The sequence below is a fragment of the Pseudophryne corroboree genome, chromosome 2, assembly GCF_028390025.1.
Source record: "Pseudophryne corroboree isolate aPseCor3 chromosome 2, aPseCor3.hap2, whole genome shotgun sequence".
Classification (NCBI taxonomy): Eukaryota; Metazoa; Chordata; class Amphibia; order Anura; family Myobatrachidae; genus Pseudophryne; species Pseudophryne corroboree.
In genome coordinates, this window is record NC_086445.1 from 396562487 (window position 1) to 396589705 (window position 27219).

The following is a 27219-nucleotide window of genomic DNA, read 5'->3' on the forward strand; positions in this document are numbered from 1 at the left end:
GTTGCAACAAATAAAACATTAAATTCATATATATATGGATATATTAATAAAATAAATTCGATAAAAGGATGTCAAAATAGGGCAGGCACAGCTAGGTACCTTGAAAAAGCTGTGGATACAGCGAAACGCGTTGGTCTGGAGGAGCCGTGTACTACTGAACCATTAATCATACCTGGAATAAGCCTAGAAGTCCCCCAGCAATTGGGAATTAGCAGAAGTCCATGCAAGCACCAGAGATCCAGCTATAAAGAGGTCTTCTTCTGGTCTGGAACCAAGCAAACAAGGTTCGCAAAATCTTTGGACATTTACCTGCCAGCATTGCAAAGTGCACCCAGGACTGTGGCATAATTCCAAGGACTTTCCTCAGTACATCATGTCCGGCATCCTCGTGTGGTAATACACCAAACTAATTAGCTGTGCCTGCCCTATTTTGACATCCTTTTATCGAATTTATTTTATTAATATATCCATATATATATGAATTTAATGTTTTATTTGTTGCAACAACTTTTATAATAAATTGTGATTATTAATTTCCATATCCAGTTTTTTTAGCGCTGTTTACACACCCATATTCTAATGACCATGTCGACCTAATGCATGTCACCCTTCAGTGGTTGACCCAATGAACCACACCCTTCCAAATGTAGTGGTGCGAATATAAATGTATCATGTAATATAAGTGGTAAATTATCTTATGAGGCTTTCTGCACACTTCCAATTAGGGTGCTGCTTACTGCAGTTACTTGTAGAATCAGGCAGAGTGATGAGATAGTGAAAGGTTATGATTACCCACTAGTGTAGCAGCGGCAGCCGGCTAGTAACTTTAGCTCCACCCCCTCCGATCACTATTCCCCGCCCACAACAATGAAATACAGCGAGACGTCACTCACTCACAGGTGATGCCAGAGGGGGCGGAGACTACAGGCGTGACACACTCGAGAGGTGAAACGTGCCCTGCCAGGCAACCTAGGACAGGTGGAAGAGCGATATCTCGCGATAGGTGAGACCTGTGATCATCACATATCCCTGTGAGACTTGACCATAAGTGATCCTTCCGCCGGGACGGGCTGGCAGCAGAGCACATGTCCCGGTCACAGACCGTAGCACGCATGCGCTGCAGTAGACTATTGATGATGCCTATAGGACGCGTCCGTGGGATAGAGGGGGAGGGGCACGGGCACGGGCACGCTGGTTGGTAATGGGGACTGATTGTTTACTGTAGTAGAGGGAATAGATCGGAGATAAAGTAAACGAGTAGAAGGTTAATAAGGTCAAGATGCAAGCAGTGTACGTAATTGATGGGATTCCCATTTTGTTTATCTATTGTATGGATGAGTAGCTGCACCCTAATGGGATCAGCAGCTGCAAGTCGCGTCTGCATGCCCTCCAACGTTTCCAGGACCCAGCCAAAGAAAGGGGTGTGTTTTATCCTACCTTCATTTTCCACTTTTAAAATAAATTTAAAAAGTATCATTTTTATTTATAAATCTAAACAGCAGGTATAGGGTTGATGGAGGAACACCCTGGGAATGCAGGGGTTAACACAGCAGTACAGTACATATACAGATGTGTATCAGCGGCAGCCTGGTGCAAACAGGGTGTGCCGGGCTTTGTAGATTGGTGCTGCATGCACCTACAGACTGCGCACTTACTGTAATTAGTAGAGGGGTGCATATGCACCTAAGCAGTGGTTTCCAAACTTTTTTGAGTCACGGTGCCCTAGAATATCAGAATTTTTCTCTTACGTCCTAGAGGATGCTGGGGACTCCAAAAGGACCATGGGGTATAGACAGGATCCGCAGGAGCTTGGGCACACTAAAAAGACTTTGACTGGGTGTGAACTGGCTCCTCCTTCTATGCCCCTCCTCCAGACCTCAGTTACACTTTGTGCCCAGGAGTGACTGGACACACACTAGGGGAGCTCTACCGAGTTTCTCTGGACAGACTTTTGTTAGGTTTTTTATTTTCAGGGAGACCTGCTGGCTACAGGCTCCCTGCATCGTGGGACTGAGGGAAGAGAAGTCAGACCTACTTCTTCTTAAGGGCTCTGCTTAGGTTACTGGACACCATTAGCTCCAGAGGGTTCGATCACTTGGTTCGCCTAACTGCTTGTTCCCGGTGCCGTGCCGTCACCCCCCTCACAGAAGCCAGAAGAAAGAAGCCGGGTGAGTATTAGAAGACTTCAGTAACGGAAGGTACAGCGCAGTGGTAGCGCTGCGCTCCATGGTCCCACACACTTCACCAACGGCACTTACAGGGCGCTAGGGCGGAGCCGTATATATTACCCCCGCCAGTGTGCAAGTTTGAATTTTAGCGGGTTACAGCGTGCCGGGAAGGGGCGGGGCTTAGCCGCACATTGCTCACCAGCGCCATTTTCACGTATCTCTGCAGTGCTTCAGAGATGCTGGCCCGGTCCTCCACGCTCCCGCAAGTACACAGGGAGGAAAAACGGGGGGGGGGGGGACATAAATTTGGTGCTTTCATTTCTGTTTATCAGCGCTGATCATATATACTAGGTTTTTTTAGTGTATGGGCGCTGGGGTGTGAGCTGGCATACTCCCTCTGTGTTCTCCCTAAGGGCTCCTCTGTGGGTCTGTCCCCGGGGTTTGTGGACTGTGTGAGTGTGGGTGTGTTGGCACGAGGTGTCGGCATGTCTGAGCCTGGGTGTTCCTCCCTGGAGGAAGTTATGGGGGGTGCAGAAAAGGATGTAGGTATGTCTCTGTCGGCACAGCCGACTGCTGATTGGATGACTATGCTGAGTACACTGAATGCGAATGTGGCTTTATTATCTAAGAGGCTGGATAAATCTGATTCTCAGACACAAACATGGAGACAGTCCGTGGAGGACGCTTTGTCTCAGGTACAGACAGTCTCAGGGTCACAAAAGCGTCAGTACCAGATACCGGTACTGACACGGACTCTGACTCCGATGACGATTTGAATGAGGCTTCTTTGCATCCACGGGTTGTCAAGAGTTTTCAGTACATGATTATAGCCATTAAAGATGTTTTACGTATATCTGAGGAACCTGCCGTTCCTGACACAAGAGTTTGTTTATTTAAAGGGAAAAGATCTGAGGTAAAATTTCCCCCCTCTCATGAGATGAATGAGCTTTGTGAAAAGGCTTGGGAGTCGCCTGAAAAAACGGTGGCAGATTCTCAAGCAAATTTTGATGGCATATCCTTTCCCCTCTGACGATAGGGAAAAACGGGAGTCGTCTCCAAATGTGGACAAAGCTCTCTCGCGCTTGTCCAAGAAGGTGGCGCTTCCGTCTCCTGACACGGCTGCTCTCAAGGATCCGGCGGATCGCAAGCTGGAGACGACATTGAAGGCCATTTTCGTTAATACTGGTGCATTGCTCAGACCTGCTGTGGCGTCGGTATGGGTGAGTAGTGCTATTGCAAAGTGGGCTGAAAATTTGGCTTCTAATATGGATGCTCTTGATAAAGATAATATTCTTTTGACTCTTGGTTATATCAAGGACGCAGCAGATTACCTAAAGGATGCGGCGAGGAATGTTGGCCACTTGGGATCAAGAGCCAATGCCATGGCGATTTCGGCCAGGAGGGCCCTGTGGGTTCACCAATGGAATGCTGATGCCGACTCCAAGAAGAATATGGAAGCTCTCCCTTTTAAAGGTAGTGTCTTGTTCGGTGACGGCCTGGCTGACCTGGTGTCGACCGATACGGCGGGTAAGTCATCTTTTCTTCCCTATGTTTCCACACAGCAGAAAAAGGCACCCCATCAGCAGATGCAGTCCTTTCGGCCTAATAAATACAAAAGAGGTAAGGGCTCGTCCTTCCTCACTTCAAAGGGTAGAGGTAGGGGAAGGAAGTCGCCTGCAGTGTCAGGCACCCAGGACCAAAAGTCCTCCCATGCCTCTACCAAGTCCACCGCATGACGCTGGGGCTCCCCTGAGGGAGTCCCTACCGGTGGGGTGCCGTCTCCAATTCTTCAGTTAGGTCTGGGCTCGTTCGGCCCTGGATCCTTGGGTCTTAGACATAGTGTCCCAAGGGTACAGACTGGAGTTTCAGGAGATGCCCCCCAACCGGTTTTTCTTGTCGGCTTTGCCAACTTCTCTTCCCGAAAGGGAGGTGGTGAGGGATGCGATACAAAAGTTGTGTCAACAGAGGGTCGTGGTGCCAGTTCCCCCGTCAGATCGGGGGAAAGGGTTCTATTCGAGCCTCTTTGTAGTGCCGAAGCCGGACGGTTCGGTCAGACCGATTCTGAACCTAAAATCCCTCAATCCATACTTGAACACTTTCAAGTTCAAGATGGAGTCTCTTCGAGCGGTGATCTCCAGCCTCGAAGGGGGGGATTTTATGGCGTCAGTCGACATAAAGGATGCTTACTTACACATCCCGATATTCCCTCCTCATCAGGCTTTCCTGAGGTTCGCGGTGCAGGATTGTCATTACCAATTTCAGGCGTTGCCGTTTGGGCTTTCCACGGCCCCGAGGGTTTTTACCAAGGTAATGGCAGAGATGATGGTCCTCCTTCGCAAGCAAGGGGTCACAATTATCCCGTACTTAGACGATCTCCTGATAAAGGCGAGGTCCAAGGAGCAGTTGTTAAGAAATGTGGATCTCTCCCTGTCGGTTCTGCGACATCACGGTTGGATACTAAATTTGCCAAAGTCTCAGCTGATCCCGGCCACTCGGCTGCCCTTCCTGGGCATGGTCCTGGACACGGAGGTACAGAGAGTGTTTCTTCCAGAGATCAGAGCTCTGGAAATCCAGACCATGGTCAGGGAGCTTCTGAGGCCGACGAGTGTGTCGATTCATCAATGCACTCGGGTACTAGGGAAGATGGTTGCGGCTTACGAAGCCATTCCGTTTGGCAGGTTTCATGCCCGGGTGTTTCAGTGGGATCTGCTGAAAAAATGGTCCGGGTCTCACCTGCACATGCATCGGAAAATAAGTCTATCTTCCAGGGCCAGGATTTCGCTCCTGTGGTGGCTGCAAGGCTCTCACCTTCTAGAGGGACGCCGATTAGGAATCCAGGACTGGGTCCTGCTGACTTCAGATGCAAGTCTCCGAGGCTGGGGCGCAGTCACGCAAGGAAGAAATTTCCAGGGAAAATGGTCAAGCCAGGAATCTTGTCTCCACATAAATGTTCTCGAGTTGCGAGCCATTTACAACGGCCTGCTGCAAGCACAGAACCTTCTTCAGTGTCTCCCTGTCCTGATCCAGTCGGACAACATAACAGCGGTGGCGTACGTAAACCGCCAAGGCGGAACAAGGAGCAGGGTGGCTATGGACGAGGCCACAAGAATCCTACGCTGGGCGGAACAGCACGTGAGCGCTCTGTCAGCAGTCTTCCTCCCGGGAGTGTACAACTGGGAAGCAGACTTCCTCAGCAGACACGATCTCCATCCGGGAGAGTGGGCTCTTCATCAAGAGGTATTTGCAGAAGTGACAAAGCGTTGGGGAATTCCTCTGATAGACATGATGGCGTCTCGCCTCAACAAGAAGCTTCCGAGGTATTGCTCCAGGTCAAGGGACCCCCAAGCCAGTGCAGTGGACGCCCTGGTGACTCCGTGGGTGTTTCAGTCGGTGTATGTGTTCCCTCCGCTTCCTCTCATTCCGAAGGTGCTGAGGATCGTTCGACGAACAAGGGTTCAGGCGATACTCGTCGTTCCAGATTGGCCACGGAGGGCCTGGTATCCGGATCTTCAAGAATTACTAGTGGAAGATCCCTGGCCGCTTCCTCTAAGAGAGGACCTGTTATTGCAGGGGCCCTGCGTGTTTCCGGACTTACCGCAGCTGCGTTTGACGGCGTGGAAGTTGAGCGCCAAATCTTAGCTCGGAAGGGTATTCCCGGGGAGGTCATCCCCACTCTCCTTAAAGCTAGGAAGGAGGTTACGGCAAAACATTATCACCGTATTTGGAGGAGATATGTTTCATGGTGCAAGACCAAAGTAGCTTTGGCGGAGGAGTGTCACTTGGGTCGGTTTCTCCATTTTTTGCAGGCAGGCGTAGATGCAGGCCTGAAGTTGGGTTCCATAAAAGTGCAGATTTCGGCTTTATCTATTTTCTTTCAGAAAGAATTGGCCGTCCTTCCCGAGGTTCAGACTTTTGTGAAGGGAGTGCTGCATATCCACCCCCCATTTGTGGCGCCGTGGGATCTTGAAGTGGTCTTGCAGTTCCTTATGTCTCCCTGGTTTGAACCTTTGCGTAAGGTTGAGCTAAAGTTACTCACTTGGAAAGTGGTCATACTTTTGGCTCTGGCGTCGGCTAGGCGAGTGTCAGAGTTGGCGGCCTTGTCTTGCAAGAGCCCTTATTTGATCTTCCATTCGGATAGAGCGGAATTGAGGACTCGTCAGCAGTTTCTGCCGAAGGTGGTTTCTTCGTTTCACATTAACCAGCCTATTGTGGTACCTGTGGCGGTTCCAAAGTCTCTGGATGTTGTAAGAGCTTTGAAAATTTACGTCGCCAGAACGGCTCTTACCAGGAAAACAGAGGCTTTTCTTGTCCTGTATGCTTCCAACAAGATTGGAAATCCTGCTTCTAAGCAAACTATTGCTCGCTGGATTTGTAATACGATTCAGCAGGCTTATTCTTCGGCTGGGCTACCGTTGCCGAAGTCAGTAAAGGCCCATTCTACTAGGAAGGTGGGCTCATCTTGGGTGGCTGCCCGAGGGGTCTCGGCGCTTCTGCTTTGCCGAGCAGCTACGTGGTCGGGTTCAAACACCTTTGCTAAGTTTTATAAGTTTGATACCCTGGCTGATGAGGACTCCCGCCCGTTCTGGAGCTTTGGTATAGACCCTATGGTCCTTTTGGAGTCCCCAGCATCCTTTAGGACGTAAGAGAAAATAGGATTTTAATACCTACCGGTAAATCCTTTTCTCCTAGTCCGTAGAGGATGCTGGGCGCCCATCCCAGTGCGGACTGTTACTTGCAGTTGTATTATTACTGGTTGTATTTGTTTACACAAGGGTTGTGTATTAGTTTTATTCAGCTTGTTGCTGTTGTTAATTCATACGGTTATCTGGTTTCATGCTACGCCAGTTATACGGTATGTTCGTGGTGTGGGCTGGTATGTTTCTCACCCTTAGTTTAAACAAAAATCCCTTCCTCGAAATGTCCGTCTTTCCTGGGCACGGTTCCTATAACTGAGGTCTGGAGGAGGGGCATAGAGGGAGGAGCCAGTTCACACCCAGTCAGTCTTTTTAGTGTGCCCAAGCTCCTGCGGATCCTGTCTATACCCCATGGTCCTTTTGGAGTCCCCAGCATCCTCTACGGACTAGGAGAAAAGGATTTACCGGTAGGTATTATAATCCTATTTTTTCACGGCACCCCTTGGCCAAAAATTTCTTATTGAGAAATTTAGAAAGAAATATTCCATTAAGTAGATTGCGTTTATATGTCATCCTTAGGGTTAGTTGTGTGGTGAGGGACAGGATTTGCTTCTGTTTGGCCACATATTTTATTACTGGCAGCCACCAGCACTGGTTTTGCCTATTATATTGACCATGAATAATTTGAATTGGTCCTGGACCACCAACCCAGGGCACCCCTGCAAGTGTCCCGAGGCACCCCAGGGAGCCATGGCACACAGTTTGGGAACCTCTGACCTAAGCAGTGGTGATACGGAGGTCTTTTGAAGCCCTTTGGGCTGTGGCATGGTGACTAGTTCAGTGACAGAAGCAGGGCTGCTGCCACATCATGCCAGAGGAGACTCATAGTAAACCACGCAAGTAGTTGCATACAGTGCTGTGGTTGCTCTCTTTCCCGGTACAAATTGGTGCACACAGTTTTGCCGGTACAGACCGTTAAAAACCGGTGCTGTACCTGCCAAAAAGGTACATTTGGAGGGTATGCTTCTGCCAAGTGAGGGGTCTATTTGTTAAGCCTTGAATGGAGATAAAGTGGCCAGAGATAAAGTACCAGCTCCTAACTGTCATGTCACAAGCGGTGTTTGAAAAATGACAGGAGCTGGTTGGCTGGTACTTTATCTCCAATCATTTTATCTCAATCCAAGGCTTAGTAAATAGACCCCCTTAATCAGTTACATATGCGTTTGGGCACTAATAACGCGATGGGCACCCGATCAGAGCAACAGTTTAATTACTCTGATGGACACCCATTACTCTGTCACAACAGGGTCTATTTTATAATATAGATATACCAGTCTTGGGTGTGCTGTCTCGCTCTGATATATGGTTGAACGCAGTTGGCTTTAGGCGTGCGTATATCAGAGTGCTACCGCACACCGCAGTTTGGTATATCAGTGCTTGACAAGTTTTTCTAAGATGTAGGTGCCCCTTCCCCGCAGCCACATTTCTGAGCAGCTTCCCCTCATCCACCTGGCAAACCAACCCCCATGGCTGAATTGAACACAACAACTCATATTTGCCTACTTTTCAAAAAGCAATTCAGGGGGATTGTGACAGTAACACCTATCAGTGTGGACATGTACTGCTACATCTGAGAGGGGTGTCATGAAAATGACTTACAGCCGAATGTAAATGAGCCCCAAAGTTGGTAAGATCTACTTGTTGAAGAAAAGATACTGATATTTTTCAAGAATTGTTTGTATATTCTGTTTTACAACAGGTTCCATATACTGTAAGTGGCCACAAGAAACCTTATTTAAAATGCATGTAGCAAGAGGGATCATTTGGGTAAATGTATTACCCTCCGATGTGGGGGAGAAGCAGTATCAGCGCACGTTATGTACGCTATACCGCTTCTCCCTCATGTATGATGGCAGCGGTGCCGGCTCAGTGACAGCCGCTATGCTCCCCTGCCCATATCTGCAATGCTATCTAACAGGCCGATATGTACGGGCAATGTATGAACGGTCAGCATCGCTGACTGTTGCAACACCTGCAACTGTCAATTTCGGCAGCTGCAGATGGAAGTGCCCATTGACCACAGCAGGGACAGAGCTCTCCCTGGCTGTGGCAGGTGCCGGCTTCGGAGTGCGCAGGGGATCTCGTGTGAGTAGTGAGTAGAGGAGCTGGCCAGGCAGGGAGACACGGTGCATCTGCACTGAGCTGAAGCGCTGTGAGCTCAGGGGGACATCGCCGGAGGGGGGAGCGAAACAGACAAGATGTTTATATATCTTGTCGATGTTCCTTCCTGCTTCGCCTCGGTAGTGCCGCTATAATATATTTACCCCATTGTGCCTTATAACCAGTGCAGGGAATGTATGTATCTCTGATTTCTTTTGTTCCCCAATAATGTAACAGCTAAATGGGATTAAGGTGCAGTCAGGGATATTGCTAGGCTATTCAGGTAGTCAGGGAGATTGCTACTATTTCAGGGAGTCCATTGCTGTGCAGCTATCTCCCAGGCACAGGGGCGGAACTGCTGGAGACAACGGAGTCAGTTGCCGCCGGGCTCCAGCCCTGAAGGGGGCACTTACTCCATTGTCTCTCGGACGTTCCATGCCCTTCCAACTATAACAGACCGTCAGCGGTGGGGTGCGCCTGGCTCCGTTCTCCTGTCCGTTTCCGTGCCACTGTTGCAGTGCTGCTCAGTAGTCACTCCCCTGAGACCTCCGCACTGCCTCTCAGTGTAGGGCTGCCTTGAAGGCTGTCAGTTACTGAGAGGAGAACTCTGGGCTGCCTTTCCTCAGTGACCGCTGCGCTGGGTACACCTCCTGCTCTGTCCCTTATTGGGTAAGCGAGTCCTCCGTTTTGCCTCTTTCACTGAAGGGCTACAAGGGGAGCCGTGGCTTGTTTCACAGCTCTGCCTGGGTTTGCCTCCGGCTCCACTACCAGGCTCCTGTCAGTCAACTGCGGCTTCCACTCCCAGCCGCCAGGCTGCCTTGGCCCATAACAGACAGCACGCTGTGTTTCTCCCGCAGTGCCTGACAGACAGCGCTTCCCTTCAGCTCTGAAACTGTCCTCCCTACAAACACTTCACCAACGGTCAGTGTCCTCTCTTTTTTTTAACGGTCGGGGCTGAGCCCCTGGATGTTTCCTGCCTGATTGCGAGTCACTGTGCAGTCGGCGCGCAGGTGAGTGTCCCTAATCACCACGTGTCGGCTCTGGTGTGCTGTAATCCTACTTTCCATTGCCACCAATGAATCAATGTGTGCTACATACAGGAGTTTATATTTACATATACTAGCAATTGCTCCCCAGCTTACCCTCACCATATCCTGCATGGGGGTTCATATTAGGGGCATTTAGGGAATAGTTGGAAGTAGTGGGGTGCCACAAGTGCACAAGTGGTGCCGGTGCCGGCTATTGGGAAACAAGGAGGATGTGGCTGAGCTTGAGTATAGTAATGCGGGGAGCGAGTCATCACTGGCGGAAGAAATCGATGATGACTACAACAGTTTAACAGGGTACTGAGAGGCAGAGGTATGGGACTGGGAAGCGGCAAAGTGTTTGGCCTGTTGCTAGGTACTGTGTCAGGTAACTGCCTTCAATGCCAGCTGCTGTCATCGCTCACTGCCGCCCCCTCCTAGCGCACTGCCGACTTCTGCATGTATCATAATACTTGCCTCATACCTGGTTGCATAATATGTACGTGAAGTGCATACAGTATAGCCAGTGGTGAGTGTGACTGGAGGGAGGTGATACAGTACCTCCTCCCACCAGTGCTGATTTCAGGGCTGTGTCCTGGTCCTGGCTCTTCTGTCCTGTCACCTCTGTGCTGGCTCTGTCTCCCCTCTTTCCTGGCCCTTCTGCCCTGTCTCTGCCACCCCAGTCCTGTCCCTGGCACCTCTGTTCTGTCCCTGCTTGTCACTCCTGTCCTGTCCCTGTCACCTCTGTGTTGACCGTGTCTCCCCTCTCTCCTATCCCTGTCACCCCAGTCCTGTCATCCCTCTCTCCTTTCCCTTTGGTTCTGTCTCTGTCCCCTCTGTCCTGGTTCTTGTTCTGTCCCTTTTACCTCTATCTTGTCCTTGTCATCTCTGTCCTGTCCCCTCTGTTCTGTACTGCCCCCGTCATCCTTATCCTGCCCTGTCCCCTCTGTTCTGGCCCTGTCACCCCTCTATTGTCTCTGTCACCTCTATCTTGGTTCTCTATCCTGTAATTTCTGTTCTTTCCCACTGTGCTGTCCCTGTCACCTTTGTATTGGCTCTGTCCTGTCCCTGACACCCTTATGTCCCCTCTTTTCTGTCATGGCCCTGTCCTCTCTCTGTCCTGGCACTGTTACCTCTGTTCTATCTTGGCCCTGTCACCCATGTCCTGTTCTTGTCCTCTCTGTCTTAGTCTGTCCTGCCCCCACTGTACTGTCTCTGTCGTCTCAGTACTGGCCCTGTCCTCCCTGTCCTGTCACCTTTGTCCTAGCCTCAATTTATATATTTTTCCCTTTCTTTCGAGGGGTGGGGGCACCAAACTCTATCTTGCCTCCGGGCGATGAGGGTGAAACTTACGCCACTGCCCAGGCATCTTCTCCGTTAAGCCTTTCCTGCATAGCTGGGATACTTAAATCATGCAGAAACAAATGTTTCCATGATTTAACCACTTAACGGACGTTTTTTTTCAAACATACAAAATTGTCGTTGTTTTTTTATGAGTGACTTAGGTGTGGAACATGTATTTAACCTTATCCAAAATTATTTTAGTTAAAAATAATATATATATATATATATATATATATATATATATATATATATATATATATATATTCGATTTGTAATTTTTTTTTTATAGTTTTTTGATTTTTTTAAACATCGGTCAGCACCATCGGAACATCAGACACATTGTGACCATCGCGGCTTTCATTTTAACAGCCACCAGGTAAACAGGGGAAACTTGGGGGGTTAATTTTCTCTTCCCCAGCGTCTGCTATTGTCTGCAGGCGCCGGGTGGAGGGTCCTGCTGTGCTGACCTGTCAGCAGTGATCAGCAGCATGGCAAACACTGGGGGTGCAGGAAGGCAGAGGGAGTATCCTCTTTGAGTAGCAGCGGGAAGTTTCTTTTCCCTGCAGCTGCAAATACTGTGTATCTGACTGGTCGCATCCTGTGTGACCAGGTCAGATAAAGCACTTGCAGGCGTGGTCGCTTGATAATAGTGCTCACAGACTTAAAAGTTTAACAACTAACCAAGTGCCATCATGTTCTAGGCCAGTTTGATCGGGAAGTACTTACAGTATGTTAACCGGATCGCCAGTGCAAGAAACATGCTGCTTTATTAGCATATTTACAGCTGTAATGTCAATCCAGTCAACATGCTCTAAGTAGCACGGGTCCGGTATGAATGGTCGACCATGTTATGGTCGACAGTCATTGGGTCGACCACTATTGGTCGACATGGACACATGGTCGACACATGAAAAGGTCGACATGGTGCCTTCGCTCCGCTACCGCTTCGCTCGGCACAGATTACCGTTCCAATCGTAGTCCACGTGGATCGTAAAGTATGGAAAAGTTCCCCAAAAGAAGAAAAAGTTCAAAAAATCATGTCGACCTTTTCATGTGTCGACCTTTCATGTATCGACCATTTTCATGTGTCAATGTCGACCAATAGTGGTCGACCTAATGACTGTCGACCATAACATGGTCGACCATGTGAACGGATACCAAGTAGCACATTAACCCTGTCTACATGCTGGCACCTGCATTCTGGGATCAACATAGTAAAGGTGCATACACACAATGCAATGTGCGCTTATGATTTTGACTATATAGTCAAAATCGTAAGAAAAGTTAGCACATATCGCACCATGTGTATACAGCTTACAATACTGATACGTGCTCCCGCGGGGTCGGTATCGCAGGAAAAAACAGACTGTGCAGACATGGCAATTTTGAGTAGAAAGTGTACAATCTAGTTTCTGGTATTGTCAAAATTGTACATAGCCAAAATTGCACTGTGTGTATAGTCCGTATCGGTGGTTCTGGTCTTTGGGGAGTTCAAGGGAAATCGCAAAGTCAAAATGGTCCTTTAGGCAGAATCGCATCGTGTGTATGCCCCGTTACTGTTGATCCCACATACCCATCCCATTTGATCATGTTTTGTGCAGTGATTATCGCAGAGATTACTTACACATGGTATAAAAACCCAAACATTTTGGGAGTGTATGGGCATTCGCTGAAGCTAAAATGAATACCAATGTTAAATTACTTTTTTTTTTTAACCATTATAGTGAACATGAAGTTGATCCAGTCAATATTAAAGGGCCTTCCTATACCAGTTTTGTGCCACACAACCGCTGCAACATTTGTCAGTTTTTCAAAACAAGGCCAGATCCTGCAATCAGTTTCCAATAATGTCTATGACAATCTGGCTGTTGAAGATTGGATCCATGATCATATGAATTTAGAGGAAAGGAATGTTCTCTTTCTGTGGAGGAATTCTCCAGCTGTGGTTATTGGTCGACATCAGAATCCATGGAAAGAATGTAATCTGCTTTTGATGAGAGAGAAAGGGATTGGATTGGCAAGGAGGCGGAGTGGTGGTGGGACAGTGTATCATGATCTTGGCAATATTAACCTAACTTTTTTAACATCAAAGAAAAAGTATGATCGAGTGGAAAATTTAAACTTGATTATTAGAGCTCTTAAAACATTGCAACCTTCTTTGGATATACAAGCAACACAGAGATATGATCTACTGCTTGATGGGAAATACAAAATATCAGGGACGGCAGCAAAGCTTGGAAGGACTGTTGCTTACCATCATTGTACACTGCTATGTAATGCAGACAGTTCTTTGTTGCCACTAGTGCTACAAAGCCCTTATGATGGTATACAGAGCAATGCCACACCTAGTGTACCTTCATTGGTAAGGAACCTCTCACAAGCTGACTCAGGATTAACATGTGAAGCTGTAATGGATGCTGTTGCAAAAGAATACAGTTTACAGTATGATGATAAACCATGTGTCCACATAGTTGACCCAAGTGATGAGACCATCTTTCCTGGGATATCTCAGAAGAAAATGCAGCTGTGCACTTGGGAGTGGATTTATGGGAAAACACCGAAATTTGAGGTTGTGAAGTCCTTTCAGATTTTATATAAGGATTCTGTAGTAGGTGTTCATTTAAGTATAAGTATAAAAAATGGTTTTATACAGAGTTGCTCTATTGTGCTGCCTAGTCACTGGCTTCCCGAACAGCTGATCAACGAGCTGCAGAATAGCTTGGTGGGCAGTAAATTTTGTCCGCATGAAACCGTTTTCTTAGTAAGTGCGTTGCTTAGAACCTTTCCACAAGATCATGAAGTTCAGACAAAGTGGAACATGTTATGTGACAAGTTGGTGTCAATAATGTGATATAGTTATGGGACCATTATTCATGAAATATATATTTTTTACCATGTACCCAAATGGAATGAAGTGTTTTAAGAAGAAAGGTCTGTGTTGTGTTTCCGATTGCAGTTCATTGTACAGCTTATTCATTATTCAGGTCGAAAACAAATATTAGGCAATAAGTCATATAGATTACATTTACAGTGAAATATATAATAAAAATGCAGTGATGATTGTTAAATAACAATTGTAATGTCAGTGGAGAAAAGTGGTAGCTGAGGAGGTGCGGGATCCCTTCTATCTGTACTGCCTACACCCTTTATGAAATCTGGTCTGCAGCATAGGCTGAAGCATGTAGGCTATGGCTGCATCATAACTCCTATATTTCTGACCAATGTAAAGTCCAGTGCCTTGAGCAGGTTTGACAAACATGTTTAGCAGGGGTTGGGGATGGAATCCCGGGCGTGAGAATGCCGGCAGCGTGGCGAGCGCTAGAAAGTCCTTTGCGGGCTCGCTGCGCTCGCCACAGGTTCTATTCCCACTCTATGGGTGTCGTGGACACCCACGAGTGGGAATAGCCCTGGCGCAGCTGTCGGCGGTCGGGATTCTGGTGTCAGTATTCTGACCGCCGGGATCCCGACCACCGGGATATTAGCTACAACCCGTTTTGCAGTTTGAGCTTACCTTGTGGATCTGAGGGGACGTGGATCACAGGGGATGGACAACCTCTAAACATTAGTTCATTTTAAAATACATTGTCTTAAAAAAACACTAAACCTAAAATACAAGATACCTTAAACTAAGAGATGCTCATATAATTAACAAATATGTTTGTAAAAGTTTGAGGAACTTTTTAAATCATCAAACTTGGTCAAAATTGAAAATAAAGTTTTGATGGTGAGTCACAGTTCTATCCATCATCTAGAATGCAATAGAGACATGATAGTGAAAAGCTGATTAGTTGCTATGGGCATTTTTAGCAACTTTAGTAAATCTACCCCTTTGTCAGTAAACAGGCCAGTAAGCAGCATTTCCCATTGAATGATACACCGCTTTAGTATGCACATTTCTGGATGAAAAACTCCACTGCATTGTAAAACACCACATGAAGATGGAGAAACAATACAACTAAAGTAAATGGCGAATGGTTGTCCCCACAATATTTCTGTATAGTTAGGCTTGCTATAATATAATCTGGGACATCTATGATACAAATTTTCTGTGACTGGCTAAATTCAAGCCTGCATTTCACCTGGGTTTTATCAGCCACAGTACCTGTGTTTATCATAGGCGTCCTGAATGAAAGGGATATTATAGCAAGTCTATGGATAGTGGTGATAATAATAATTTTATTTACATAGCGTTTTTTATCCCGCAGGGCTCAAAGTCGTTTTACATACATCAAAACATGATACATTGGGGGTCATTCAGAGTTGATCGCAGCAGCAAATTTGTTAACAGTTGGGCAAAACCATGGGGGTCATTCCGACCTGATCGCACGCTAGTTTTTTTCACTGCGCTGCGATCAGGTCAGAAATGCGTATGCACCGCAATGCGCAGGCACGTCATACAAGTACAAAGCAAATCGTTGCCCAGCGATGGATTGTACGAAGAATCCGTTCGCAAAGCTGATCGCAAGGAGATTGATAGGAAGAAGGCGTGTATGGGTGTCAACTGACCGTTTTCTGGGAGTGTTTGGAAAAATGCAGGCGTGTCCAACTGTTTGCAGGGCGGGTGTCTGACGTCAATTCTGGCCCCGCACAGGCTGAAGTGATCGCAGCGGTTGAGTAAGTTCTGGGCTACTCAGAAACTGCACAAAACGTTTTTGTACCGGCTGGCTACACATGTGATCGCACACTTGCGAACCGAAAATACACTCCCCTATGGGCGGCGACTATCTGCTCGCAGCAGAGTAAAAAAAAACTAGCGAGCGATCAGGTCTGAATTAGGCCCCATGTGCACTGCAGGTGTGGCAGAAATAACATTTGCAGAGACAGTTAGATTTGGGTGAGTTATTTTGTTTCTGTGCAGGGTAAATACTGGCTGCTTTATTTTTACACTGCAATTTAGATTTCAGTTTGAACACACCCCACCCAAATCTAACTCCCTCTGCACATGTTCTATCTGCCCCCCCTGCAGTGGCCATGGGGGATCATTCTGAGTTGATCGCTAGCTGCCGTTGTTCGCTGCGTAGCGATCAGTGAAAAAAAGGCTAATATGCGTATGCGCCGCAATGCGCATGCACGTTGTACGGGTACAAAGTCCATTGTGGTTTTGCACTGGTTCTAGTGACGATTCCAATCGCACAGACGGCCACAAGGTGATTGACAGAAAGAGGTCGTTTCTGGGTGTCAACTGACCGTTTTCAGGGAGTGCATAGAAAAAGGCAGGCGTGTCTGGGAAAACGCAGGCGTGGCTGGGCGGGAGTGTGACGTCAAAAGCCGTCCCACCGTCGTTAGAATCAACGCACAGGATAAGTAACTATAGGGCTGGTCTTGTTTTGTACAAAATGTTTTTGCAGGTGCTCTGCTGCACAGGCGTTCTCAATTCTGCAAAGCGAAAATACACTACCCAGTGGTCAGCGACAATGCGTTTGCACGGCTGCTAAAAACTGCTAGCGAGCGATCAACTCGGAATGACCCCCATGGTTTTGCCCAACTGCTAACAAATTTGCTGCTGTGATCAACTCTGAATTAGGCCCATTGTACAAAGGCATTAGAATTCCAGCAAGTTGAAAAACATACAGAAATAATTAAGATGACAAAAACATAGAGAGCATCGTAGGCAGAATTGGTGTAGACATTTTGAGTAATAACTTCTAAGGGTTATACATTCCACCCATAAAAAGTGCCTGGTGAGGCAGCCATGTTGCACGCGCTGTGATGGTTATGCTGTAGGAGATAAGCCAAATGCGGACCCAAGGGAAAACTGCCACATTTTTATTAGTATGATATACAGTTGTGCTCATAAATGTACATACCCTAGCAGAATTTGTGATTCTCTGGCCATTTCTCAGAGAATGTGAAGGATAACTTACAAACTTTTCTTTCACTCATGGTTAGTGGTTGGGTGTAGGGAGGCCAATCCCGGGATTTGGGCCCAAAAATGCCGGGATTTGAATCCAGGGATTGGAGCATCTAATCCCGGGATTCACGTGATTACATTGCGCATGTGCGGGAGGGTGGGTGTGTAAGTAATACTACCTACAATTAGGCGGGCGGCAGCCATAGAAAAACGCTGAACGCGATGGCACTTCAAATGTAGCGCCGGCCAATCAGAGCTGGCGGACCGGCAGCCAATCAGGGAAGGTGCCGCAGCAGCGGCAGACAATAATCAGAAGCGACTGCTGCGGCCGCTTCCCTGATTGGCTGCCGGTCCACCAGCTCTGGTTGGCTGGCGGCCGGCGCTTCATTTTAAATGCCGCCGCGTTCAGTGTGTCTATGGCTGCCGCCCACCTAATAGTAAGTGGTATTACTTACACCCACCCTCCCTCCATGCAGTAATCTCTCTAACAGCCTCCCTCCCTCCTGCGCCGCTACCAACCCTCCCCGCTACCTACACCCTCCCGCACCGCTACCTACATCCTCCCGCCCAGCTACCCACACCCTCTTGCACCGCTACCTACATCCTCCCGCCCAGCTACCTACACCCTCCCGCACCGCTACCTACACCCTCCCAAGCCGCTACCTACACCCTCCCGCACCGCTACCTACCCTCCAGCGCTGCTCCCTACACCCTTTTTCACTGATCCCTACTGCAATGCCAGGAATCCCGGGATTGAGCGTTTTTCAATCCCGAATCCCGGGATTGAAAAAACGGCCCGGGATTGGCCTCCCTAGTTGGGTGAAGCCATTTATTGTCAAACAACTGTGTTTACTCTTTTTAAATCATAATGACAACAGAAACTACAAAAATGACCCTGATCAAAAGTTTACATACCCCAGTTCTTAATACCGTGTATTGCCCCCTTTAACATCAATGACATCTTGAAGTCTTTTGTGGTAGTTGTGGATGAGACTCTTTATTCTCTCAGATGGTAAAGCTGCCCATTCTTCTTGGCAACAAGCCTCCAACTCCTGTAAATTCTTGGGCTGTCTTGCATGAACTGCACGTTTGAGATCTCCCCAGAGTGGCTCAATGATATTGAGGTCAGGAGACTGAGATGGCCACTCCAGAACCTTCACTTTATTCTGCTGTAGCCAATGACCGGTCGACTTGGCCTTGTGTTTTGGTTCATTGTCATGTTGGAACGTTTATGTACGTCCCATGCGCAGCTTCCGGGCTGATGAGTGCAAATTTTCCTCCAGTATTTTCTGATAACGTGCTGCATTCATCTTGCTATCAATTTTAACCAAGTTTCCAGTGCCTTTGTAGCTCACACATCCCCAAAATATCAGCGATCCACCTCCGTGATTCACAGTAGGAATGGTGTACCTTTCATCATAAGCCTTGTTGACTCCTCTCCAAATGTAACGTTTATGGTTGTGGTCAAAAAGTTAAATTTTGGTCTCATCACTCCAAATGACTTTGTTCCAGAAGTTTTGAGGCTTGTCTCTGTGCTGTTTGGAGTATTGTAAGCGGGATGCTTTGTGGCATTTTCATAGTAATGGCTTTCTTCTGGCGACTCGACCATGCAGATCATTTTTCTTCAAATGCCTCCTTATTGTGCATCTTGAAACAACCACACCACTTTTTTTCAGAGAGTCCTGTATTTCAGCTGAAGTTATTTGTGGATTTTTCTTTGCATCCCGAACAATTTTCCTGGTAGTTGTGGATGAATTTTTGGTTGGTCTACCTGACTGTGATTTGGTTTCCACAGAATCTTTAATTTTCCACTTCTTAATTAGAGTTTGAACACTGCTGATGGGCATTTTCAATTGCTTGGATATCTTTTTATATCCCTTTCCTGTTTTATACAGTTCAATTACCGTTTCCCGCAGATCCTTTGACAATTCTTTTGCTTTCCCCATGACTCAGAATCCAGACACGTCAGTGCAGCACTGGATGAAAGAAGCAAGGGTCTTTCAGGAGTCCAGAAACTCACTGACCTTTTATACACACACACTGATTACAAGTAAACAGATCACAGGTAAGGAGAGTTACCTTTAGTAGCCATTGAAACCTGTTTGTGTCAACTTGTGTGCATGTTATCAGGCCAAAATCTCCAAGGTATGTAAACTTTTGATCAGGGTCATTTGGGTAGTTTCTGTTGTCATTATGATTTAAAAAGAGTAAACACAGTTGTTTGACAATAAATGGCTTCACCCAACCACTAACCATGAGTGAAAGAAAAGTTTGTGAGTTATCATTCATATTCTCTGACAAATGGCCAGAAAATCACAAATTCGGCTAGGGTATGTAAACTTATGAGCTCAACTGTACCTTGTATTATTAGATCCACGTGAGGGAAATCCTGCCCACGGGGGAACCATCTGAGGCAACCATAAATAGGGAACACAAGTTATGGAAATGTGGTGGCTATTAAGTAAATTAACATTATACAACACAAAAAGCAATATAATATTTTGTTTTGATTATCGGTTAAACTTTGAAATGAGAGGTTTGTATGCTGCTTTCAGACATGTGACCTGGGAATTTACCGGGTCTAGTGAGCCCTCAAATTCCTGGGTCTCAACTCCATGACCCTGAGGAAATTTGCTAACGCCCTGAAATCATTGCAATACATACATTTTGTTGCTTCCCTAAAGCTACTGTCTGAGTTTTTCATATCCACACTAGTACACATGCAGACTAACATGTAATACCTTAGCCAATCCTGGTAAGGAGGATGGAACCTCTTTGTGTTGTCTAAGGGACACCTCCATTGTCCTCACAGAGGAGAGGAACAAATAGCCAGCAGCGAGCAGGATTTGCAGTGGCACATGCCAGCAGGAGGTACATTGTGGAACAGTACTACCATTTCTCCAAGGGTTGCAGTTAAAATGCTGGCTGTCGGGATCCTGGCATTCAGAATTATTTCTCACCGGGTTGAGGATACTTGGCCGACGCTGGGGATCCCGGTGGTCAGAATGCCGGGCGGGTGAGCGCAACTAAGCCCCTTGTGGGCTTGCTGCACTCTCCACGCTGCGGGCTCGGTGGTGAACGGCGCTCGCCGCAGGTTCTATTCCCACTATATGGGTGTCATGGACACCCACGAGTGGAAATAGTCCCTGCTAGTCGGCATGCCGAGGGTTCGGGATGTAGCCTTCCGTAATGTCCGGTCACATAACTCCATCCCTTCTCACCAGTAGTAGCAGTAAACTACAAATACCTACCATTTTGTGGCATGGGCCTCTTTTCTACTTACACCTTGTGTAAGGTGTCCATTTAGCGCAGGCGTAGTGCGGCAGACAGATATCTGTCGACAGTTACCACAATAACCACAATCACCAGCAAGGCCTGCGGAGATAGCTTGGAGATGGAGTTCAAGTAACCACAGAGCCCTACAGCATAGCACACACCCAGCAACCCGGCAGTCCAAGCCAGAGGAAAGCCCTCACTGGCACAAGAGACATACAGCATCCGATAATCCTGGATAAAGTCTTCCCAATAAGCAGCACACACCGTCCCCAGCCACGTACAGAGAAGTAATACCTGGGGTAGTGCAGCATGTGTCCCACCAATGGAAGGTCTTCCCAATTCCCATAGGGCATAGGCCAAACTCCAGGTGAGAAACTGCTCAGGATGGTTCTGGCAGACTACTTTTGATTGGCTGCATCAGGGGGCGGAGCTTCATAGGTCCCAACTGCACAAAGTGACCAGTACTGTGCTGAGCCTAGGACTCATCAAGAGACAAGGACAAAGCAAGGAGGGACGGTAATTAGGACACAAACACATCAATACTGAGGCAGAAAACTGAGGCCTGGAGATGGAGAGATGAGAGTAAGGTGTGGGGAAGACAGTATTACATATACTATCTGCTGTTACGGATAGCTCTCCTGATACTGCTAGAGTGCTGATGCTGTATTGTATTGTCTGCTGACGTGTGGCAAAGGTCTCCCAGTAGACTGAAATGCCAACTGACACCTTGTATCAACAATGATTTCTACACCTATATGGATTGATGAATTAAATAAGCTGAACATTATATATATATATATATATATATATATATATATATATATATATTTAGTGGCAGTACGAAAGTAAATGGCATTAGTGAGCTATGGATTCTGCGTGGGGTTGGAGAGATCCACCAACACCAGGGCCGGCTCCAGGCCTACTAGCACCCTGAGCGAGAAAATTTGAAACGTGCCCTCCCACCCAATGTGCGCACCAAAGGATCTTGCGCTCTTGGGAAAGTGGCCATGGCCTCGCAACTTTACATTGTGATATCAAATTATATATATATATATATATGAATGGCGAAGTTTCCCCAGGGCGCTAATGAATTCCTTTGGTATATCTAAATTTCTCACTTTTAATAAAACTTCATAATTCACTTATATTAGAACTTTCATAAAATCAATTCTGTTTATTTAACAAAGTACAATTGGATACATTATGTCACAATATGTCTACAGTGACCAATAACAAAGTTTTGTACAGATGTTTATGTTGATTCCAGTATATTTCAATCACCAAACAACAGAGAAGTCTTCCTCAAAGACAAGACAATTGCTGCTGTCTTAACCCAACGCGTTTCGTCCTATGGACTTCATCAGGGGTTGTACTTATAATCAAAGGATCACTATAAGAATGAGCAACTTAACGTATCTTCAATGATACATAAAAACACTTAAAAGTGATATCGTACTAGATCTCACCACATGGAATATCTAATCAGTGGATGATTGAATATTTATCCATTTTGCTGAACCCAGTTATATTTCTGAGGGCAATTGCGTTTTTGACCAATTGCGTTGAAAATTAGTACATAGAGCAGCTTTTCACATCCAAGCGTGAATTTTTACATAAAACTGAAAGCTGTGAATGAGCCTCTCTATATTCAGTAATGTTCCTAGCTGCTGCACAGCTAGGAACATTATTGAATATAGAGAGGCTCATTCACAGCTTTCAGTTTTATGTAAAAATTCACGCTTGGATGTGAAAAGCTGCTCTATGTACTAATTTTCAACGCAATTGGTCAAAAACGCAATTGCCCTCAGAAATATAACTGGGTTCAGCAAAATGGATAAATATTCAATCATCCACTGATTAGATATTCCATGTGGTGAGATCTAGTACGATATCACTTTTAAGTGTTTTTATGTATCATTGAAGATACGTTAAGTTGCTCATTCTTATAGTGATCCTTTGATTATAAGTACAACCCCTGATGAAGTCCATAGGACGAAACGCGTTGGGTTAAGACAGCAGCAATTGTCTTGTCTTTGAGGAAGACTTCTCTGTTGTTTGGTGATTGAAATATACTGGAATCAACATAAACATCTGTACAAAACTTTGTTATTGGTCACTGTAGACATATTGTGACATAATGTATCCAATTGTACTTTGTTAAATAAACAGAATTGATTTTATGAAAGTTCTAATATAAGTGAATTATGAAGTTTTATTAAAAGTGAGAAATTTAGATATACCAAAGGAATTCATTAGCGCCCTGGGGAAACTTCGCCATTCCTATTCCAAATTTAAGTACTCTCATCTAACAGGAGGTACTTCCCCCGAAGGTGCAGCTGGCCACTTTTAGCGCGATAAAGGTCTTATTTTCTTTCTATATATATATATATATATATATATATATATATATGCAGCTTTTATGCCCGGCACCCAATACCTCCTTCCGCAATGCCCCGGTGCCTTCCAGCACTAATTGTGATGTATATCCCGATAACTGGCGGCACTCACTGGGGTACTCGAAGTAGCAATAAAAAAGGGAGACAAACTCCTGAAGCTAATTAACAAAAGTTGTGAAATACAACTGAAACGTTAATCGGCTTCAGGAGTTTGTCTCCCTTCTTTATTGCTACTTCGAGTACCCCAGTGAGTGCCGCCATTTATCGGGATATATATATATATTTCTCTGACGTCCTAGTGGATGCTGGGTACTCCGTAAGGACCATGGGGAATAGACGGGCTCCGCAGGAGACTGGGCACTCTTAAAAGAAAGATTAGGCACTATATCTGGTGTGCACTGGCTCCTCCCTCTATGCCCCTCCTCCAGACCTCAGTTAGAATCTGTGCCCGGCCAGAGCTGGATGCACTCTAGGGGCTCTCCTGAGCTTTCTAGAAAGAAAGTATTTGTTAGGTTTTTTATTTTCAGTGAGATCTGCTGGCAACAGACTCACTGCTACGTGGGACTGAGGGGAGAGAAGCGAACCTACCTGCTTTCAGCTAGCTTGGGCTTCTTAGGCTACTGGACACCATTAGCTCCAGAGGGATCGAACACAGGGCCCGACCTCGATCGTCCGTTCCCAGAGCCGCGCCGCCGTCCCCCTTGCAGAGCCAGAAGAACCGAAGAGAAGTTGAAAATCGGCGGCTGAAGACTCCGGTCTTCATTAAGGTAGCGCACAGCACTGCAGCTGTGCGCCATTGCTCCCTCTGCACACCACACACTCCGGTCACTGATGGGTGCAGTGCGCTGGGCGCCCTGGGCAGCATTAGAGTACCTTACATGGCTAAATAGCACATAATACAGCTAATAAACTGTATATGTGCATAATCCCCCGCCATAAAGCATATAAAAAAGTGGGAGAAGTCCGCCGAGAAAGGGGCGGGGCTATTTTCCTCAGCACACGGGCGCCATTTTCTCTTCACAGCTCCGCTGGAAGGCAGCTCCCCAGGCTCTCCCCTGCAGTTTCCAGGCTTCAAGGGTAAAAAAGAGAGGGGGGGCACTAAGTTTAGGCGCAAACTGTGTATAATAAGCTGCTATAGGGAAAAATCACTCACTTTAGTGTAAATCCCTGGTTATATAGCGCTGTGGTGTGTGCTGGCATACTCTCTCTCTGTCTCCATAAAGGACTATGTGGGGTCCTGTCCTCAGTCAGAGCATTCCCTGTGTGTGCAGTGTGTCGGTACGGCTGTGTCGACATGTTTGATGAGGACGCTTACATGGAGGCGGAGCAGGAGCCGATAAGTGTGATGTTGCCCCCTGCGGGGCCGACACCAGAGTGGATGGATATGTGGAAGGTATTAACCGACACTGTCAACTCCTTGCATAAAAGGTTCGATAACGTAACAGCTTTGGGACAGCCGGCATCTCAGCCCGCGCCTGCCCAAACGTCTCAGAGGCCATCAGGGGCTCAAAAACGCCCGCTACCTCAGATGGCAGACACAGATGTCGACACGGAGTCTGACTCCAGTGTCGACGAGGATGAGACAAATGTACAATCCACAAGGGCCATCCGATGTATGATTACGGCAATGAAAAATGTGTTGCACATTTCTGACATTAACCCGGTTACCACAAAAAAGGGTATTATGTTTGGGGAGAAAAAGCAGCCAGTGTCTTTTCCCCCATCTGATGAGATAAATGAATTGTGTGAAGAAGCGTGGTGTTCCCCAGATAAGAAACTAGTGATTTCTAAGCGGTTACTAATGGCGTACCCTTTCCCGCCAACGGATAGGTTACGCTGGGAGACATCCCCTAGGGTGGACAAGGCGCTCACACGCTTATCAAAAAAGGTGGCACTGCCGTCTCAGGATACGGCCGCCTTAAAGGAGCCTGCAGATAGAAAGCAGGAGGCTATCCTGAAGTCTGTGTATACACACTCAGGTACTATACTGAGACCTGCTATTGCTTCAGCATGGATGTGTAGTGCTGCAGCAGCATGGTCTGATTCCCTGTCAGATAACATTGATTCCCTTGACAGAGATACTATTTTGCTAACTATAGAGCATATTAAAGACGTAGTCTTATATATGAGAGATGCACAGAGGGACATTTGCCGGCTGGCATCTAGAATTAATGCAATGTCCATTTCTGCCAGGAGAGTATTATGGACTCGGCAGTGGACAGGTGATGCTGATTCTAAAAGGCACATGGAAGTTTTGCCTTATAAGGGTGAGGAACTGTTTGGGGACGGTCTCTCGGACCTTGTGTCCACAGCAACAGCTGGGAAGTCGACTTTTTTACCTCAGGTTCCCTCACAGCCTAAGAAAGCACCGTATTATCAAGTACAGTCCTTTCGGCCTCAGAAAGGCAAGCGGGTCAGAGGCGCGTCCTTTCTGCCCAGATGCAGGGGTAGAGGGAAAAAGCTGCACCAGACAGCCAGTTCCCAGGAACAAATATCCTCCCCTGCTTCCACTAAGTCCACCGCATGACGCTGGGGCTCCACAGGTGGAGCCAGGTGCGGTGGGGGCCCGTCTCCGGCACTTCAGCGACCAGTGGGTTCGCTCACGGGTGGATCTCTGGGTTCTACAGGTATCTCAGGGATACAAGATGGAGTTCGAGACGTCTCCCCCTCGCCGTTACCTCAAATCAGCCTTGCCTGCTACTCCCAAGGAAAGGGAGGTAGTACTGGCGGCAATTCACAAGCTGTACCTCCAGCAGGTGATAATCAAAGTTCCTCTCCTTCCACAGTGACGAGGTTACTATTCCACAATGTTTGTGATACTGAAACCAGACGGTTCGGTGAGACCCATTCTAAATTTGAAATCCTTGAACACTTATATAAGGAAGTTCAAGTTCAAAATAGAATCGCTCAGGGCGGTTATTGCAAGCCTGGAAGAGGGGGATTTTATGGTGTCACTGGACATCATGGAGGCTTACCTAAATGTCCCCATTTACCCACCTCACCAGGAGTACCTCAAGGTTGTGGTACAGAACTGCCATTACCAATTCCAGACGTTGCCGTTTGGTCTGTCCACGGCACCGAGGGTGTGTACCAAGGTAATGGCCGAAATAATGATACTCCTTCGAAAGAAGGGAGTTATAATTATCCCGTACTTGGACGATCTCCTTATAAAGGCGAGGTCCAAGGAGCAGTTGTTGATCGGTGTAGCACTATCTCAGGAAGTGTTACAACAGCACGGCTGGATTCTGAAAATCCCACAGTCGCAGCTGATTCCTACGACACGTCTGCTGATATTGGGCATGTTTCTGGACACAGAACAGAAGAAGGTGTTTCTCCCGGAGGAGAAGGCCAAGGAGTTGTCATCTCTGGTCAGAGACCTCCTGAAACCAAAACAGGTGTCGGTGCATCATTGCACGCAAGTCCTGGGAAAGATGGTAGCTTCTTACGAAGCAATTCCCTTCGGCAGGTTCCATGCAAGGAACTTTCAGTGGGACCTGTTAGTCAAGTGAGGATCGCATCTTCAGATGCATTGGCTGATCACCCTGTCCCCGAGGGCCAGGGTGTCTCTGCTGTGGTGGCTGCAGAGTGCTCATCTTCTCGAGGGCCGCAGATTCGGCATTCAGGACTGGGTCCTGGTGACCACGGATGCAAGCCTCCGAGGTTGGGGAGCAGTCACTCAGGGAAGAAACTTCCAAGGACAATGGTCGAGTCAGGAGACTTCCCTACACACAAATATTCTGGACCTAGGGGCCATTTACAATGCCCTAAGTCAAGCAGAACCCCTGCTTCAAGACCAACCGGTGCTGATTCAGTCAGACAACATCACGGCTGTCGCCCATGTAAACCGACAAGGCGGCACAAGAAGCAGGATGGCGTTGGCAGAAGCCACAAGGATTATCCGATGGGCGGAGGATCACTTGCTAACACTGTCAGCAGTGTTCATTCCGGGTGTGGAAAACTAGGAAGCAGACTTCCTCAGCAGGCACGACCTCCACCCGGGAGAGTGGGGACTTCATCCAGAAGTCTTCATGCAGATTGTAGACCGTTGGGAACGGCCACAGGTGGACATGATGGCGTCCCGCCTCAACAAAAAGCTAAAAAAGTATTGCGCCAGGTCAAGAGACCCTCAGGCGATAGCTGTGGACGCACTAGTGACACCGTGGGTGTACCAGTCGGTTTATGTGTTCCCTCCTCTTCCTCTCATACCCAAGGTACGGAGGATAGTAAGTAAGAAAGGAGTAAGAACTATATTCGTAGTTCCGGATTGGCCAAGAACTTGGTACCCAGAACTACAAGAAATGATCTCGGAGGACCCATGGCCTCTGTCTCTCAGACAGGACCTGTTACTGCAGGGGCCCTGTCTGT

At 47.2% G+C, this 27219-nt stretch overlaps 2 protein-coding genes across 6 annotated transcripts in view; one reads left to right on the forward strand and one right to left on the reverse strand.

The window, feature by feature from the left end:
- Nucleotides 1–1090, reverse strand: part of TSGA10 (testis specific 10) — a 184649-nt gene extending 183559 nt beyond the window's left edge. The window contains exon 1 of one of the 2 annotated variants that reach the window (XM_063953349.1): nt 898–1090. In XM_063953349.1, coding sequence (XP_063809419.1) covers nt 898–1087 — 190 coding nt within the window. In that variant the 5' untranslated portion in view covers nt 1088–1090. Of the gene's footprint in view, nt 1–893 lie in introns of both variants that reach the window. The other variant, XM_063953351.1, reaches the window with a different exon arrangement.
- LIPT1 (lipoyltransferase 1) lies at nt 914–14983 on the forward strand. Of its 4 annotated transcripts, none has more exons than XM_063953353.1 (2): nt 914–1003; nt 13056–14330. In XM_063953353.1, exon 2 carries the CDS (start codon nt 13061–13063, stop codon nt 14180–14182), a length of 1122 nt encoding a protein of 373 aa, XP_063809423.1. In that variant the 5' UTR covers nt 914–1003; nt 13056–13060; the 3' UTR covers nt 14183–14330. The 4 variants fall into 4 exon arrangements, with proteins under 4 accessions (XP_063809423.1, XP_063809425.1, XP_063809424.1 ...); XM_063953355.1 differs by lacking the exon at nt 914–1003 and adding an exon at nt 1097–1290 and having other exon boundaries at nt 13056–14983; XM_063953354.1 differs by lacking the exon at nt 914–1003 and adding an exon at nt 1297–1421 and having other exon boundaries at nt 13056–14982.
- The last annotated feature ends 12236 nt before the right edge of the window (nt 14984–27219 follow it).